Source organism: Narcine bancroftii, chromosome 6 (genome assembly GCF_036971445.1).
Source record: "Narcine bancroftii isolate sNarBan1 chromosome 6, sNarBan1.hap1, whole genome shotgun sequence".
Lineage (NCBI taxonomy): Eukaryota > Metazoa > Chordata > Chondrichthyes > Torpediniformes > Narcinidae > Narcine > Narcine bancroftii.
In genome coordinates this window covers 165171021-165189787 of record NC_091474.1, presented here as the reverse complement: position 1 = coordinate 165189787, position 18767 = coordinate 165171021, and the positions used below count along the sequence as shown (strand labels likewise).

Sequence of the window (18767 nt, the reverse complement as noted above, 5' to 3'; positions counted from 1 at the left end):
TCTCTTTTTTTTGGGGGGAGATTTTTTCTCTTTTTTCTTTCTTTTTTAAGAGGATGATGTCACAGAAGATAATAAGTCAAAAATTGAGGATGTTGAATTAGATGAAGAGGAAGATGAGGGGAAAGGTGATAAGAAGAGAAAGAAGAAAATTAAGTACAAATACATTGAGGGAGAAGAGTTTAATAAAATTAAGTTAATTTCGATAGAGAATTTTGAAGATGTTATAAGTGAAGAATATGGAGAATTTTATAAGAGTTTGAACTTTTTTTCTTTTTTATATAAGGGGAGGGGAAGGGAATAAAAAGTTTATCTGATTGGTTTTCTAAGGGATGTTTTTGTTCTCTCGATGAATTATAAAGGAAACTTGGTATTAATGGAAATTCTGTATTTATGTATTATTAATTATGATTTTTTGTATAACAGATATATGGTTGATATATGATTTTAATATTTGAACTTAGTTTTAAAGTGGATTTCATTTGTTAAATACATGTATTATGTTTGATTTAAATATATGTTTAAGGGTATTATTTTAGTATTGATTTTTTTTTGTTGTTAAGTTTTATCTTTTTTTTATAAGTGGGGTTTTTTATTTTATTTACAACATTGTTAATTAATTCTTCCCTCTTTATTTTGGGGGGGAGGGTTGGACTAATTTTAAATTAGATGATTAATGTTGTGTTATAATTATTGGGGGGGTTAATTTGTGTAGTTTAATGATGTAGTATTCTAATTTTTATTATCTTATTTTTTATTATTTCTTTAAATGTATTTTTATTTTATTCATGTCATAAAATTTTAAATAAAGTTTAAAAAAAAAGAAATAGATACCCCATTAAATCACAAAAATTCAATATAGGTAGTCCAACCGTGGATAATATCAAGTGCCAAAACTTACAATATTTAAATAAAAAACAAGGCCAATATTGTTCAAGTTGTAAAATTCAGCACAGATGCACAAATACTTTAATTAAGAAAGAGAAAGCCAAATATCTGGGCAATCAAGTGAAAAACAAATTTGGAAACAGCTTCAATACAAATGTAAAAAATGACCAATCCTTTTGTAGAAGGAGTCGAGAAAATTATACTGGGTAATAGAAATAACTAAGAAAGCAAACAGGTTGTGGCATAGAAGAGTTCATATCAAACCTATTGAAGAACAACAAGTTAAGATAGAACAAGGATGTGAAAATTAGCACAAGTTAAAAATTGTTACAGGATAATTAACGCTATTGTAATCCAATAAATCTGATGACTTGGCCTCAAAAGGTGCACATTTTCCCAAGTAGGACATCTTGAAACCCAAGAATGCCTTAACAATGAACTAGATAAATCAGAATCATTTCATGAGATATGGAGAATAGTACAACACACAATAACTATGCAAACATTTTCCTGACCATAGTGTGTATAAACCCACAATCCATTAAAAAGTGGCTCCATCCCTTAGAATGCAAAATTTCAGCAAGTATTTTTCTCCACAACTCAATTATGTCATCAAAATGTTCAAGTTAATTCAGATCAGGGCATCTCTGGTCTCAAGGTAATTTCCCAATAGATACAATCCCAAGCTCATCTATTCTTCATAGATATGAACAGCATTGAGTTTGAGCACATGGGAACCAAAAAATGGTGAAATCGTGGATGGTTCTAGATATCCAGATTCTATTTCATACATCAGGTCAGCATTAACCAATTGGTTCTGATTCTTAAGAAAGGTTACCTACTATTCCTCTTTCATAACATTCAGTTACGGGATATTTTGTCAACCGTAACCTTGTGAGTATAAAGAAAAAAAACAATGGGGGACACGGGTGGCCTAGTGTTTAGCAACACCTTTACAGTGCCAGCAATCAGGACCGCAGTTTGAAACCTGTGCTGTCTGTAAGAGTTGTACATTCTCCCTGTGTCTGTGTGGGTTTTACCCCGGGGGCTCTGGTTTCCTCCCACCATTTGAAACATACTGGGGTTGTAGGTTAATTGGATGTAAATTGGGCAGCATGGACTCAGGGGCCAAAATGGCCTGTTACCGTGCTGTATGTCTAAATTTAAAATTAAAATGATCTCACTCCCCAGTAGCTAGAAACATGATATTCATTTATATTCTGATTTATGCATTTTAAATCCTACTTGCACTTAAATAGCAGATAACTGGGCCCAAAACTATGCACCTGATTTTTTTTTCCTTTAGCATGTACGCTTTCTCTGCATGAAAGAGAAAAAATGTTAGTTTTTCTCCCCTCTTGGCAAGATTCTCTGCTCCTGTAATTATACAGAAAAAACTTATTTAAAAGCAGATCTAAAATTACCTGATAATTGTATGCATTCCTCTAACTTGTGGAGTGCTTTCAAGGACACTCAGCTTATCTGGTAAAGGTTGACCCTGGTGGGCAGATGCAAGGGCTGCTCTGTGGAGATAGAAATTTATACCAAACGAATATTGTTACCTGCAAATGAAATTTCCAGCAAGTGCAACAATCAAGTCATCTGTTCATTGGCAATATTTCAGACAATACCACAAGATCCATTGTCTATTTGAAGCAGATTACTTTAGCCTACAAAATTACAGATAGCAAAACTAAATGATTTATTTTGTTGACATTCAAAATATGTTACCCTTAGATCATTTAAATTAAATTTCCAGAGAGTATTAGCAAAAGCTTGCACCAATTTCAAATACTGTTAAGAACCAAAGAAAGATCATGATAAGCACATCACGTACTGGCATGAACTGAACAAAGTCAGTCAATAGGAAATAGTAGCTATAAATGTGGTTTTTTTTTATGATTGGCAAGATGCAACCAGTGATGTGCCACAGGAATTGGTGCTTGGTCCTCAACTTCATACAATTTATACAAGACAAATGAAGGCAAAGGTAGGCTGGTAATTGCACTGTGAAGCAGGCAAGGACACAAATGCATTAGAATAGGTTTAGTGAACAGACACAAATCTGTGAAATGAAATCTAACATGGAAATATGAAAAGTTATCCATGTTAATATCCATAGAATTAAAAAAAATAGAAAGCATACGATCAAAATGATGATAGAAGCCTGTCATGCAGTCTGATCTGGATGTCCCAGTGCATTTCTCGGAAATAACAGGCTAGTATACATCCTTCCTATTCACTTGGTTTAGCTATCAAAATGCTGAGGTTTATCATTAGTAGAACTGAATAAGGCCTTAGCAAGACATTGATAAGAGTTTAGAATTGGTCTTCTTATTTAAAGAGATGTTAATATGTTGGAAGGAGCTCAGGGAAAGCTTACTGGACTATGTAAGGTAAAACATCATGAGATGGGAATGTGTAGGGAGTTACCCTGTACAGGGCAGTAACAAGAAGGGGAGGTGTCCTTGTACTCCTGTTAGGTAAAACATCATGAGATGGGACCGGAGAAGGAGTCACCCAGTACTAAGGAGTAACAGAATGCATCCTTGTACTTACAAGATAAGAGAGACATTGATGGATTGAGAGGCAGGAAGCTAGCAGGGAAAGGATAGCAACAGTTTTAGTCATTGGACAAGTAATGATATGATGATGTTCTAAGCATGTATCCAAGGGTATAAAAAATCACCATTTTGCTGATAACGGCAGAATGCATTCTCCGACTAACTTTGTTAGTCGCAAGTGTTACAATCCGGTAATAAAGAACAAAGAACCCTGATTTCGACTCAGCCTGGTGTTTGTCTCACTCATTCATGAACAAAGCAGACCTAACAACTAGTACCTGGAATGTCATGTTATTCTATGAGCCTTTTCTCCATTTTCAAAGAGTCACAAGTTTTTAGAATTCTCCCTCAAAGGAATTAGTTGAGAAGAGAAAGGTTACACAGGGAACGTGGAGTTTAAGTTACAGCAGATCACCTGTTATCTTATTAAATTGCAGAGCAAGTTTGAGGGACCAAGGTGGGGTCCAATGCCGCTCCCAATTCATGTACTTTTTGAATGCTCCTTCAATCAAAAGATTACATTTGACAAGTATTAAAAATCCCTTTGCTATCACCATATATGCTGGTGCATAAGACAACCCCCTGAATTTCCACCTAAAGTATAGGTTTTGAACTATATTTGCGGTACAAGATTGCCCTAAGTCTGGTATTTACCGCTGACCAGTGGAGTGATGCTGGTAGGCACATTTAATATACTAATTCACAATATTTTAAAAACAAATGACCCAGTAAAGGTTTAAATTTTATTAGCATATTTTAAAATAAATCTCTGTCAGCTGCTTTAGTAGGCTGTTTAAAGTCTGTACAGAATCAATAGCAGTTGGACTGAGCGGATGGACCCCACAGGGGAAATGCTGAGCCTTTGCTGTTAAGGTTCATATTTTAAACTTGGCATGGGGGAGCACTGAGACTTTGCTGTTAAGGTTCGTAATTTAAACTTGGCGTGGGGAATGCTGAGACTTCGCTGTTAAGGTTCATATTTTATACTTGGTGTATTAATAATAGAGTCCAGGCATTGTAGAGCAATAAAGTCCTAAATCCAATCCCAAATCTGTGATGTTCACTATTCAATCTGGAATGTAGAAATAGTGCTGGAATTGTTCTCAAACTTTTTTTGGCAAAAAGTAGGAAATAGCCAAGACCACTTCATGGAAGGATCTGTGTATAGATATCAAGAAAACAAATTGGGCTCTAGAAGTGGATGTACAGTGTGTGGATATGAACATATCAGGTCCTCTGGACAAAGATTTCTATCACACAGGTTCTGTGGGGCTATTTCTTAGTGGTAAAGGAGTTCCCTTGGAACAGATGTACTCAGCCAAGCACATGGAAAAATGTTACAGAAAGCAGACTGATCCAAGGAATTCCAAGAGTTAAACAAGAAAATTTGCAGACCTGGGGTTGTGCAATATACAAATGTACTGGAATATACAAATGTACAGCAAGTCACGCAGCATCAAGAAAGGGCAACCAAAATTTTGGCTCGAGATTATCATAAGGAATATACGGACATACCTGAAGGACTGAGGTATGAAATCCTGGGTTCAGAAAGTGATTGGAGCACTGCAATGCTGAGTGGAGTGGACATGCTCTGAGCTACGACCAGATTCTGGTAAATAGTCTAATTACAATTACATTTATGACAATAGTCATCTGGATTAAAAATACACAAATCTAATGTTCAAATTGGTTATAGTCAGATCAGACTTTAAAATTTATACTTGACCAGACAAATAGGAAACACTTGGGAGAAAGAAACAAAGCTGTATAGTGTAATGGAAGTACATTTCTGTCGAAAGTTATGTCTTTTGAGACCAGGATGGGAGAATGCAAAGCCAAATAATGAACATGTAATTATTGAAAATTCTTAAAAATATTAGACTGCATATTCGTGATAGAGATCAGATCTGTCTGTATCAGTCAGCAGGGGGCACTACACACCTGGACCTAGTGACAATCCATTCATTATGATTATCTTCTGAATCAAAAATATTTTTTTTTTCTGATGGTCTATCTTCTTAATCTGTTTATGGTTATTTTAAATAATACAAACCTTTCCTTTGACATGAGAATTATCACGCAAATGAATTATAATGAAGAACAGGTGTTTCATGCTTGGATAATTTTGGGCTTTCGTTTATTTTCATTAGTTATGCTCCAGGTTACACCAGACTGCTTTCTTTTGAGCCAAACATCATTTAAACAGCTATAAAACAGAACACACAAGGCTCTAAACCAGTGGTTTTCAAACTTTTTCTTTCCACTCACATACCACTTTAAGCCATCCCTATGCCATAAATGCTCTGTGATTAGTAAGGGATGTCTTAACATACAAGTGGGAAGGGAAGGTTGAGAATCACTGCTCTAGACCCAATTGTTACTAAACTATTTTGCTTGAGAAAAATAGTAATTGACCCATTTCCTTTGGAATTATGAAACTGTGCACATAATGATTAAAACAGTGGTTTTCAAACTTTTTCTTTCCACTCACATACCACTTTAAGTCATCCCTTACTAATCAAAGAACACTGATGGCTAAGTGGAAAGAAAGTTTGAAAACCACTGCTCTAAGACCACCATTTTCCTCTCTTCTCTATCTAGTCCCTGATTAGTCAGTCAGTCAGCGCTTACTTCAACCCCACAATACTTCCTCCTTGCCCTTCTTTATTCTCACCATCCCATTTGTAACAGAATATAGATATCTTTTAGGGAGAAAAATTGGGAAAGGGTTTGTTTATGTACGTCACATACAAACACTAAAACAGATCTTATTTAAAATACTGGAGGTCTGTTAATGCTAGACATGTCAGGGCCTCGGAGCCTTTGCAAAAGTTTTGGAGAGTGCCCAAGAGACTTTACTAATGGATAGTTGATTACAAAAAGGCAACAGATGAAAGAGCTTGTCGGAGCCACCTTCTGTCTGGAAGGGAACTTGCTGTTCTAAGAGGGTCATTTAGTTTTGCAAGCAGAGAGAGTCAAACAAGCTTTATCTCAGAGAGAGAGAGAGAGAGAGAGAGAGAGAGAGACAGACAGACAGACAGACAGACAGACAGACAGACAGACAGAGACACAGCCTGGTCAAAGCCCTTGTGGTTCATCAAGAGGAGAGGACTGGCTGTCTAATGTTTCACTTGGAATAAGAGAAACAAAACAAAAAGGCACTATGTGGTGACCTGAAAGAAAGAGGTCATAATCTGGAGAACCCTGAGGGTGCAAGTTTCATCAGCAAGACACAGAAGTGGCTGATTAAAAAGGAATCAGTTGTGGGTGCCCAGCGAACAACAAATCTCTCACTGAAAACTGACAAGAACCTTCCTGAGCGGTAACCATTTACCTTTCAAGCACCAAAGCCTGGTGAACTTTATACATGTTAAATTCTGTGCACAGTATAAGAATTGCCTGCAACCAGTGAACTTAATGGAATGAGAAGTGAGATTGGACTATGAGTCAAAGAACTTTTCTGAACTTACACACACACACACACACACACACATTACATACACGTGCGCTTAGAATTAGAAGGGGGTTAGGTTGGTTAATTAAGGTTAGTTAAGTCAATAGTGATAAGTTAAAGTGTAATTCTGTTTTCATGTTTAAAGATAATTAAAAGCAACTTTTGTTTAAGTAACCATTTGTCTTGGTGAAGATCTATTGCTGCTGGGTTTATGGGTCCTCTGGGCTCGTAACATTTTTAATGAAAGCCAGGCAGACCAATATTAGAAATTGTAAGCCCCAAAAGTTATTTTAGGCTACAAGCAACAGCATTTAGGGAGGCTTGGAGACCAAAGGGCAGGAGGATCAATAATCCCAATATAATGTCAACACCACTGCTATTGTTCTACAGTGAGTCTTGAATCTCCAATTTAAAAATCTGAATGCAATTTTTATTTTCAAGCATTGTCCATGGCATTTCGACATCCCATTTCCTTCAGGCCTACAAGCATCCTCCCTATAAATTCTAGATTCCTTTTAATCTTGACACATCCCTTTCTTCTTTGACAGTTGCAATTCGATATCCATGATCCAATATGAGAAATGTACCTCACTTCACCACACCTACATTCATCTTTAACGTGGGACAGTATTACATTACTCCATTACAAACCAAAGGCCTTAACTCAAATGTGGAGTTTGAATCCCACTAAGGGAGCAAGAAAATTTAAATTCAAATAGTGAAATTCAAGTACGGTAGTTAAATTCAAGTAGTGAAAGAAACAAGTCAGAATTAGTCAGTGCAACCATGTAACTACTGGACTACTCCAAAAATCCATCTGGTCCATTAATATTCTTCGAGGAAGGATCTCTCCCATATTTACATGGTTCTGCCTAAATATAACTCTCAACTATTTCATCAGTACAGTTCAGGGGCATTAAGGATAGTTTACAAGTGTTCCCATTGTCACTAAAACCTATATTCTATAAACAAACCAATTAGAGGAAGATGATTATGATTGAGCTTGAAACTATTTTACTGAACGTGCTATCTAATTGCAATTTTTTTCTGCAGTTGTCTTATAAGCATACAAAAAATAAAATCAACATGCTTAGACGTACAAAGCAATGTTTTCTTTCATATGTATTAACTGGCATAATATTTTTGATAGACACAATTTAAACAACATCATGAGCTGCTTGGATAGGAGGAGAGTTAAGAGAGCGCTGCTGCAAAAAAAAACGCATAGAGAAAAAAAACTTGCAAAATTGTGAAACATGTTCTTTAAAAACAAATCCTTTTGTTGTTTGAGTAATTATTTGAATTGACCATTTACTGATTTTGAATGGAGATGGCTTTTTAATATCACATTGGTCAATGAAACATACCATTTGGAGATTTTTACCGGCATATAATCAACAGTCAATGATGCAGTAGGCCATTACAAACAACTTTTGTTTGGAATTTCCTCTTAACAGAAATCAAGGGAAATTACCTGAATTGGCATGAACTTCAATGTTTTATGAACAAATGCTGTGATACAATATTCTGAAAAATGTATATATTAGATAACAAAAGTTCTAAATGAATTTTTAATGGCATGTTAAGTCATAATTGTTGCTTAGCAAGCTAGTCAATTCCAAAGAATAGTTTATTGTCTGCGTTCAGAATCTTTACATGGATATTTCAAAATAAGGATTTTGAAGTCACAAAATTTATAAAAGTGTTCATATTATAGTTACTTCTGGGTTAAGTTGATTTGCGTTAGGATAAAGAAAGCTCACATCACAAGCAGCAAGTGCCAATGCTGCAGTACGCATCACAGGCTCCACCTATCTCTCCCATGATTTATAATTCTAATCAAAATAGTTCGTAAACATACACATTTTTTTCCAGTCAGATTTCTTTATCAGCGAATCATCAGTTAGTGGTCAATAAAGAACTTCTGAAACAAAGCCTAAAAATATTTACCTCAAGCATTGTTGGTGCCACAAAGTTTTTAAAATGGTAAGAACACTGTTAATGGGTGGCCTCAAAGAGATTTAACTTTTGAAGCCCAAAGTCAGCAAATTTGAAGTGTCAATTTTGAAGCTAAAACAATAAGGACAGATCTCAAAAGATGAGCCCCAACAGAGAGCAGCCCAGCAAAAGGAATAAAGGCAAAACTCAACATTTTCAATAAGAAATGCATTGTATCACTGTTGTCATTGCTCCCAGAAAGCTGCCATTTTCCAAAGCTGCCTATTGTTCAATCAAGTTTTCATAGGTTGCTTACACCCCATTTCACATGCAGTCTTCATCTACTATGCTTTCTATCCCCTACTGTTCTCCACCTTTAACTCTCCTTTTCCACTGTAACATCCTGAAATAGATAGTTGGGAACGATTCTTGCTGAGTTTTCTAAAATTCCATCCAAACTCACAGTATTAGTATACTTTTCAACATAAGTACAGGGACAAGCTCCCTATTCCTTTCAAGTCTTCTTCAACCTCTCCATACCTTTCAGCACACTGATCCCACCCCTCAGTTTTCATCTGCCAATGCACTAGATCATGAATTATTGCTGCATAATTATGTTCCTGAATGTATAAATGGATCAAGCAGCTGAGATTTCCAATTACTCTTATACGGTCATTCTATTCTACATCAAATTACACCCCCTTAAAAAGCATTCACAACTCCAAATACCAACTCTTGCTACGACCTTTGGGAAAAGGGTACAGAAGCCTGAAGACAAACATCTCTACGTTCAAGAACATTCCCCCAACACCCCCTCCCCCACAGCTATTAGGCTCTTGAACACTCCCTTACTACCATAATAATAAACTACAGTATTTTTACAGATATAACGCGTGCATTATATCCGTATTTTACAAACCAGGTCGATCTCCCCACCCCGCGCGCTTTACATGCGTGTGCGCGTTCTATGAGAATATTTTTACATGTTGAACGATTGCGCACAATTGATTGCAGGCGTGAGAAAGTCGAATCAGCGATTTATGGTGGACATGGAAATATAACAACATTGAAAGAACTGGCACAATTAATAGCTGCCGTGGGAAAGACGCATCGGCAATTTATAACGAGTGTGGGAAAGTTATAGCGAGAATGTAATAGTGACAATGAAAGAACGGGCACAATTAATAGCAGACGTGGAAAATTTCGATCATGGGAATATCTCTTTGTACTGAATGCCTTGGTATTCCTATAAACAGGACATTCTAGCTAAGGCACTGCACCGTATCAATGTTAATTGCCCAGACCTATCCCTGAGGGAGGAGATTAACATAACAAGTGCCTCTGATTTGAGACATGAATGTATTTCAGCAGGATATCATCTATATAATGGGCAAATGACATCTTTGGGGGAAGTTGATTGGGTGTTAATTGTGGGAGATTAACTGTGGCAGATCCTGGTTTGTGTTTTGTCTCATGTCCCATTTAAATGCAAGTTGCCTTGCCAGTCGTCGGAATTTAGAATACTACACCCACGCGTTATATGCGTGTGAGCGTTATACAAAAGTGGTTATACAGAATTTATGATTTTCTGCACGTTATATGCATGTGCGCATTATGAGAGACCATACGGTACTCTGGGACCATAGACTTAGAAAAGACCTTTCGGCACAACTGAAATGCCACTTTTTTTGCACCAACTGTAACAATGAACATTTGTATATCTTTAATATTTATTGTCTCTTTCCACACAGGGCTAATTTCATGTATACCATTATAGTTTTTAAAAATGTACCTGTTTGGCTGCCAAAGAAAGTAGTAAAGGCTTCCTATCAAAGGAAGAATTTTGGTGGAAATTTACATTGAACTTATGTGTATGACAATAAGATCATTATCATAATAGTTTAATAAATATAATATATGTACTTGTATCATGACCAGAAGGAATTAACAGAGAATTGTGTGGGAGCAAGGGAAGAGCCTGCTGCAACTTTATTTGAGATTTTTAAATCTATGCTGCCCTCAAGTGAGATTCCTGTTGACTGGAGGACAACAAATGTGGTGCCCTTTTTCATGAAGGGCAGCAGGGAAAAAGCTTAGTAATTAGAGATGGGTGAGCCTAATATCAGTGAAAAGGAAGTTATGGAAAAAATACTGAAATTATAACTTAGGGTCTAATCAGTTAACAATGGCTTCACCAAGGGTTGATGCTGTACGACCAATATGATTTATTTTTTAAAGAGGTAACCAAGAGTACTGATGAGGGCAGAGCAGTAGATAAGGTTTATATGGACTTCAGTGAGGCCTTTGATAATGTCCAATCTTGGAAACTGGTCCAACGTGTCCATTAATTTGGCAAGCTGGACCCAAAAATGGCTTGCCAACAGGAAAAATGGGATGATGGCAGAGGAATATTTTAGTGATGGCTTGCCTGTTACTAAAAGATATTCATCAGGAATGTATGCTGAGATCTTTGCTGTTTGTAATACACATGAGAAAGTGGATATGCATGTAAGAGGTATGATCAGTAAACTGACCAGAGTAGCAGATTTGTGGATAAGGTGGAAGGTAGCAAATTACTGCTTAACAATTCTGAGAGTAATCTTAGGCTACAAAGTGATAAAATATGTTGGTGAAATGGAGAAAAAATAGCAGAGAGAGACTGATCAAGACAAAAGTGAGGTTATTATTTTGTGGGATCTTAGAGAGCAGTGATGAATAGAGGAATCTGGAACCACAAGCTCTGAAGGTTACAGAGCAAGTAGATCATGTGGTTAGGAAGATCTATGGGATACTGGCAGACATTAGGCAAAACACTAGATACAAAAGCAAAGAGATATGAGCCAACTCGATAAAATTTTGGTTAGGCCTCAACTAAAGTACTGGGTACAATTCTGGGTGCCATATTATTCGGAAAGATGTGCTAATGATACAGAATGCAGAGGAGATTCATCAAGTTCTGCCTGGAATGGAACATTTCAGTTACGAGGCGAGACTAGGACTGTTCATCCCATGGAGATTTAGAAGGGACACAACTGAGGTATATAAAATTATGAAGGGTATCAGTAAGGTTGTCTGAAAAAAATGTTGCTTAATATCAGAGGAAAACAAAACAAGAGGTCAGATTTAGGATAAAGGAGAGATTCAGAAGGACACAAGGGGATCTTTTCACCTGGGGAGTGGCAAGTACCTAAAATGCAATGCCTGATAGCTTGGTCACTAACAGCATTTAAGAATCCTCTTGATGAGGATTTAAATCACGAAGGCATTCAAGGTATGGTCCAAGTGCTGGGAGATAGGACTAATGTAAGCGGGTGCCCGTTGGTTAGCATGGGCATGGTGGGCTAAATGGTCTGCTTCTATTCTATACATCTTTATGACAACATAACTGGGATCATGTTGAGAATGCAAAATAAAAGGTTAAGTGATATAACTAGTGTTGCAATATTTTGAGCTAAAATATTCAATTTAATCTCTATGTTAGTGTACTTTTTTAAAAAAAAGAACAAGATCAATAGAAAATATTCCAAATCCAGAACATAAATATGTAATCCAGTACATCAAACTTTTGAAATTAAAGAGTGAATAAATTTTGAGGGAAAAGCCAAGACAAGGTACAAACGAAGAGACAAAAATAAAAAGTTAATTGCAATGTAACATTAAGAGTTGAAATCCAAACTCAAAGTACACTAGTGGTCCTCACATATCCCAGCGAAGTTTCCTCTGTTCAGTTCAGAATTATTCAATGCGGGACAATTGATGAAATAGTCATAGACAAAAAGAGAAGACATCCATATTAGGCGCAAGGACAATGGAAAGCAGGCAAGTACTGAGTAAGCATTAGGATGCAGTCCAAAATTCATTTTTAAAACCACGATTTTCTGGAAAGGTAAAGACTTCTTGACAACAGCTCATTTAACTTTAAGATATCTTTACAAAATTTGGTCACTTTACTTTAAGGAAATCAATTACTAAATCCTTCAAGAATTGAATCTTGTTGTAAAGATTTGCTTTTGTTCAGCCTCAGTAGTTTTAAACTGTTGTAATCGGCTAGGTTTGAAGAACATTTTATATTATTCAGCAAAAAAATAAAATCAGCTACCTCACAATAATTTTCTTTTTGAAAGCAATATGAATGATTTTTGGACTCAGACATATTCTAGTTATTAAGATGGTATTTTGCCATAGGTGCATTATACAATATATGTATATTTCATTCAAACACCAATCCAAATTAAATTGGATCTGCAGGTAATGATTGATTACAGTGGTATTTAAAAAATACAAATCCATTCGACTTTATTTCTGAAAAACAGGTTTAAATGTCTTGTAAGTTTAAAATTTATAATATTCACCAAGTAATTTATTAAATACATTTTTTTTTAAATACAAATCTTATTCAAAACAATCAGCTTTAATTCAATTTCTAGCCTATTTAAGATAAAGTCGATGGATTACATTTGAGCACAGAAAAAGGGAATTCTGTATTTATGATTCAAAACATACCATTGAAATAACCAGTTTTATTTGGCTCTATGCATCTAAACATCTTAACACATTATTAAAAGGAATTGGGAGATGTGTGAAACATAGACAGACTGAGGCATATAGACCCTTGAGGCAGATTTAATTCTGATCTTTTTGAAAGGCCATCAGTAGTGCCCATAGCTTCATCATGTTCCTTCTCCTTTTATGCAGGATAAAAACATTACTCTTCATGTCATACCTTACAGTGATTTCACGCTGTGGTGATTACAGTAAATTCATTCGGATTTATCAAGTATTTCATTAACATATGGGAGGAAAGAAATAAAAATGAAAGTCATTCTTATTAGCGGGATTATTCGATCTTAAGATGCAACTGTTCAAGTACAAAAAGCATCCTCTTGCTATTTGCCATGAATAAATGCCCTTTGTCACTTTAGCATTTCATGATGGTAAACAGCTATTTATCCCCCAAATATATTTTTTTTACTCGTTTGAGTAGCTCCTGAATATATATCACAAATAAAAACATTCTTCTGAGATACAAACTATAAATAATATAACTGGATGATAGTATTTAATTTCCCCCCCCCCCCCCCACAAATCTATTTTATTACAGCATTTATATTTTTTCTAATAGAATTGAAAACATGCTTGATAAAAATGCATGCAGCAGAGATCAAAAGGTTTCAACATCCCAAAAACTGTAAAGATCATTCACTGTTAATTTGATTCCTTTTAGTTATTTTCTTGTGAAGGAAAAAATTGAGTGAAATCCGGCTCTGCGATTTAAAAAAAAATCAGCTAACAGTGATAACTGTAATAAAACATATAGTGCAATAGTGGCTTCAAATGTAGCAAGATAATCTCTGACAGGATATTTGTTCTCAAAGCATAAATTCGTCCTCCAATGTATTGCGCCCAGGATTGAAAATTATTGGAGAAAAAACAAAGATGGCTTTGATTCATGATACTAGAAGGCTGGAGCTTTTTTTTCTGTACGAAACTGGTATTCCACAGGAGCTCTGCTGATTCATTATTTGACAGTTATATATAGGGCGGCACGATTAGTGTGAAGGTTAACACAACACTGTTACAATGTCAGTGACCTGGGTATGAATCCAGCATTGTATGTAAGTTTATACATTCTCCCAGTGTCTGCATGGGTTTTCTCTGAGTATTTGGGTTTCCTCCCACCCTTCAAAAAGTATGGGGGTTGTAAGTCATTTGGGTGTAATTGGATGGCACGGACACATGGGCTAGAAGGGCCTGTAACCATACTGCATGTCTAAAATTATTAAATTTAAATTTTGACATACAACACAGTGCTGGCTATTCTGGCCCACGAGTCTGTGTGGCCCAATTTACACCCAATTAACCTACAGCCTTGGTACATTTTGAAGGGTGGATGGAAATCAGAGCCCCCAGGAAAAACACACAGACAGGGGAGAATGTACAAACTCCTTATAGACAGCACGAGATTTGAACCCCAGTCCTGATTGCTGGCGCTGTAACAGCATTGCGCTAACTGCTACACCAACCATGTTGTCCCGATATAAAAAAATTAAAACTTATCACTGATTACCTCCATATGAGACCCAATGGATTCCACACATCAAAAAAAAAATGGAGAGACAAGGAGAAGAAAGTGTAGAAAGTGACGAGTAAAAAATTGCAGTTCAGCGTTGCAACAGCAACTATGTAGTGAAATAAAGTCACAGCAAAGACCTAACTGCAAAGGTGGAAATAAACATTTTTAGAAATTGAAAAGAGAGGGAGGTTGAAAACCACCCAGGGAGAAAATGAATTTTTAAGATTGCACACAGTCCCTACGCTGAAGAGGGAGACAGATACAAGAGCCACAGAATGCTGATGTTTCTTCGAAAACTTGTAGGCTCATGAATAATAGTAATATTGGGCCACAGAGGAGCAGCATTACAAATTTATTCCACATTTGGAAACCATACCAGTCAGTGTTATCTCCATGGAGTGACACACAAGGAGGAAAAACTGCTGACAAAGAGGTTTCTGGAAGGCAAGAGGATGGAAAATTACTGATGATGTTGTGGACCCAAACAAAACTAACTTTTTTAGCCCAGGAGTGGAGTGGAGGAGGTGGGAGTCAACTTTTAAACCATATGAAACGAAGCTTGAGTGGAGATGGGAGAGAAGATTTAGAGTTTCTTTAGGTCTGGGCAAGAGGAAAGCTGAAGCTATTAGAAGTAAAAGGAGAAAACTGCCAGAAGTAATTCTGGTGTTGCCCATATTGCACATTTTTATATTCTTTAATTGAAACTTTAGCAAATATTACATTAAAAATATCATTATATTTTTAAAATGTGGATAAAATGAATTTAGTAACAGAAATAATATTGGTAATAATTACTGCTCAACAATTCCCTGCCAAAATGGTTTGGTGATTCCCAGCCTATGTACCATCAATTCAAGAGTGTAAAAGCATAACTGTATATTTTTGGTTAATTAACATGAACATAAAAGTCAATGATTTTATGATGGAATCAAGATTAGATAACCAAATCCAAATACAAATACAGTATTAGTTGTGGCCTCTTGCTGGTCTAGATTAGAACTAATAGTGAAAGAGGAGATACTCATGGCAAATATATCAGTGAAATGATACAATTTTAAACAAGAATGCAATTTTTCAAAATACGAAGCATGCAAGAAAATAACATTTTATTCATCATATGCACATGAAAAAAAGGTTGAAAAAAAATTACACTGTAAAATAATCCTGATCCATACCTACCTTTTCTAGCTGACTATGAACATGTTGAACAATCAAATCAAGAGCAACAAAGTTCTCTCCACCTAAAAAGTATACACAGATTCATTGTTAAACAAAGTGATAGGTCACATCTGTAAGTTCACTTATTGAAGCACTGAAGCTGCAAGTTTTACTGCTTTATTTTGGAATTGAAATATGGTAGATATGTTGACCAACTTGGCAATGTATTCACAGATATCTACAACATCTCACTCTGGCAGGGCATAATACCCAACTGATTCAAACTGGGGGCTCAACATCCCATTGTGTAATTGGATCCTGGATTTCCTCACCTCCAGACCACAATCAGAGAGGTTTGGAAAGAACATCTCCTCCACAATTTCTATCAGTACCAGAGCTGTGCTCTTAGTCCCCTGCTCTATTCTCTATACACCCATCACTAGGTGGCTCAGTACAACACCATCTACAATTTCACTGCTGATACCACGGTAACAGGTTATACAAAAAAGGGACGATGAGTCAGCATACATGAGGGAGATTGAAAACTTGGCTGAATGGTGCACCAACATCAGTCTCCACTCAATGCAACAAAACTAGGGAGTTGATTTCAGGAAGGGAAAACCAGAGGTGTACGATCCAGTGATATTGAGGGATCAGAAGTGGAGAGGGTGAGCAAATTTAAGTTCTTGGAGGATCTTTCCTGGACCTAATTCACTAATGGCATTGTGAAGAAAGCATGTTAGCCCCTCTTCTTCCTCAGGAGTTTATGGTGGCAAATATCTACAATGTCCGGTGGAAAGTATGTTGACCAGCTGCATCACAAGGTATTCTCTACCAATATCCCAAAAGGCAGTGGACACAGCCCAGGACATCACAGGCAAAACTCTCTCCACCATTGAGAACATCTAGAGCAGGGGTTCCCAACCTGGGATATATGTACCCCCAGTGGTACATTTGCATTTTTCAGGGGGTACATTGGGTCTGAGAGAATAACCACTACTGTACAATACACGGTGTTGTAATTTGCAGTCAGATTGCACAATGTCGTGGTTTTTTTTATCCTTAATTTTTAGGGGTACACGGGAACCTATAAAAATGCCCAAGGGGTACAGAGGAACAAAAAGGTTGGGAACCCCTGATCTAGAGGGTACACTGCCATCAGAAAGCAGCAGCAATCATCAAAGATCCACATCGCCCAGTACACGCTCTGTTCTCACTGTTACCATCAGAAAAGAGGTATAGGTGCCATAAAACTCACATCACAAGGTTCAGAAAAAGTTACAACTCCTCAACAACAAACTCAACCAGGGACTCATACTTTTACACTTTATTGATTTTTTTCTCTCTGCATTGCAGTTTGTTTACTTGTGTCCATTGAGTAGTTTCTTTTTTTGCACTACCATCAAGTGGTAATTCTGCCTCATACGTAGGAAAAGAATCTCAGGGTTATATATGATGTCATGTATGTACTCTGGCAATAAATCTGAAATTTGAAAAAAAAATAGTGATATGGTGGCAACAAATATCCATGAATTTGGTTTACTATGGAACTGTTAGTATAGCGGTTAGCGCGACGCTGTTACAGCAGCAGCAAATCGGGACCGGGTATTGAATTCCATGCTGTCTGAAAGGAGTTTGTATTTTATCCCCATGTCTGCATGAGTTTCCTCCGGGTGTTCCAGTTTCCTCCCACTGTTCAAAATGTATTGGGGGTGTAGGTTTATTCGGTGTTCTTGGGCGGCAGGACCAATGGGCTGAAAGGACCTGTTACCATGCTGCATGTCTAAATATAAATATGCAAGTTTAACATTTAAATCCTTGAAAAATCTCCTACGAATTTATTTTCTACATAAGCAAAGAGTAGTCAATGGGGTCCCTGGAGAGAAAAAAAAATCTAAACATTCTGTTTTTAATGAAGTTTTTAAAAAAAAATTCTTGTAATCCACTATTCAATCTCATACAAAACACTTACTTTTCCAATTTGGCATCCGACCCTCAAAATACTCTAATTTTCCTAACGTTTTAAAAAACTAACTCAGTTTTAATGATATTCAATGACTGAGGCTCTATCGCTCTGGGGATAGAGAATACCATAGACTTGCCAACACAGCTACAAGTCTTAAAATGACTTTTCAAGCCTTTCCTTGAATTCAGCTTGCTGGACCGATCTCACCACTACTGTAAATTCATTAAAAAATTTGCAGTTCAAATTCAAACATCAAGACACAACCTCTCACAGACATTCCCTTTGTTTCACATAAACCTCCCTTTTCTCTCCCAATGCAAATGACCTTTCACCTTTCTCTTTCAAGTTCTGATGAAGAGTTGCAGATCCAAGATGTTGAGTTTCTCTTTTCATAGCTGCTGCTTGGCCAGTTTTCTCAACATTTTCTGCTTCACAAACCAACCTCATTCCTTTGACTTTATCTGCACCTCTCATAATCTAGTGAGCACTACCAACATAAAAGATCCATCCCATGCCAATTACAGCTCTTCTCCCCACTTTAGTAGGATACAAGTTTGAAAACATGAACCTCCATATTCAAAGACAATTTTGTTCCTTATTTTATCAGATCTAAAACGGAACTCTCATTAGTAAGAGATACTAACTGTACTTTTCTCAGTATCCTGTACTTTGTTTTTGTAATGTTATACTCTGCACTGTTCAACAGTAACAGCACTTTGGTTTTATTAT

The 18767-nt window shown here is 36.5% G+C and overlaps 1 protein-coding gene across 2 annotated transcripts in view; it reads right to left on the bottom strand.

Annotated features, from left to right (window-relative positions):
• Positions 1-18767, bottom strand: part of LOC138736690 (uridine-cytidine kinase-like 1) — a 111312-nt gene that overhangs the window by 35837 nt on the left and 56708 nt on the right. Inside the window, exons 7-9 of one of the 2 annotated variants that reach the window (XM_069886584.1) lie at positions 16094-16155; positions 13565-13581; positions 2310-2408 (exon numbers count right to left, since the gene is read on the bottom strand). In XM_069886584.1, coding sequence (XP_069742685.1) covers positions 2310-2408; positions 13565-13581; positions 16094-16155 — 178 coding nt within the window. Of the gene's footprint in view, positions 1-2309; positions 2409-12541; positions 12562-13564; positions 13582-16093; positions 16156-18767 lie in introns of both variants that reach the window. The other variant, XM_069886583.1, reaches the window with a different exon arrangement.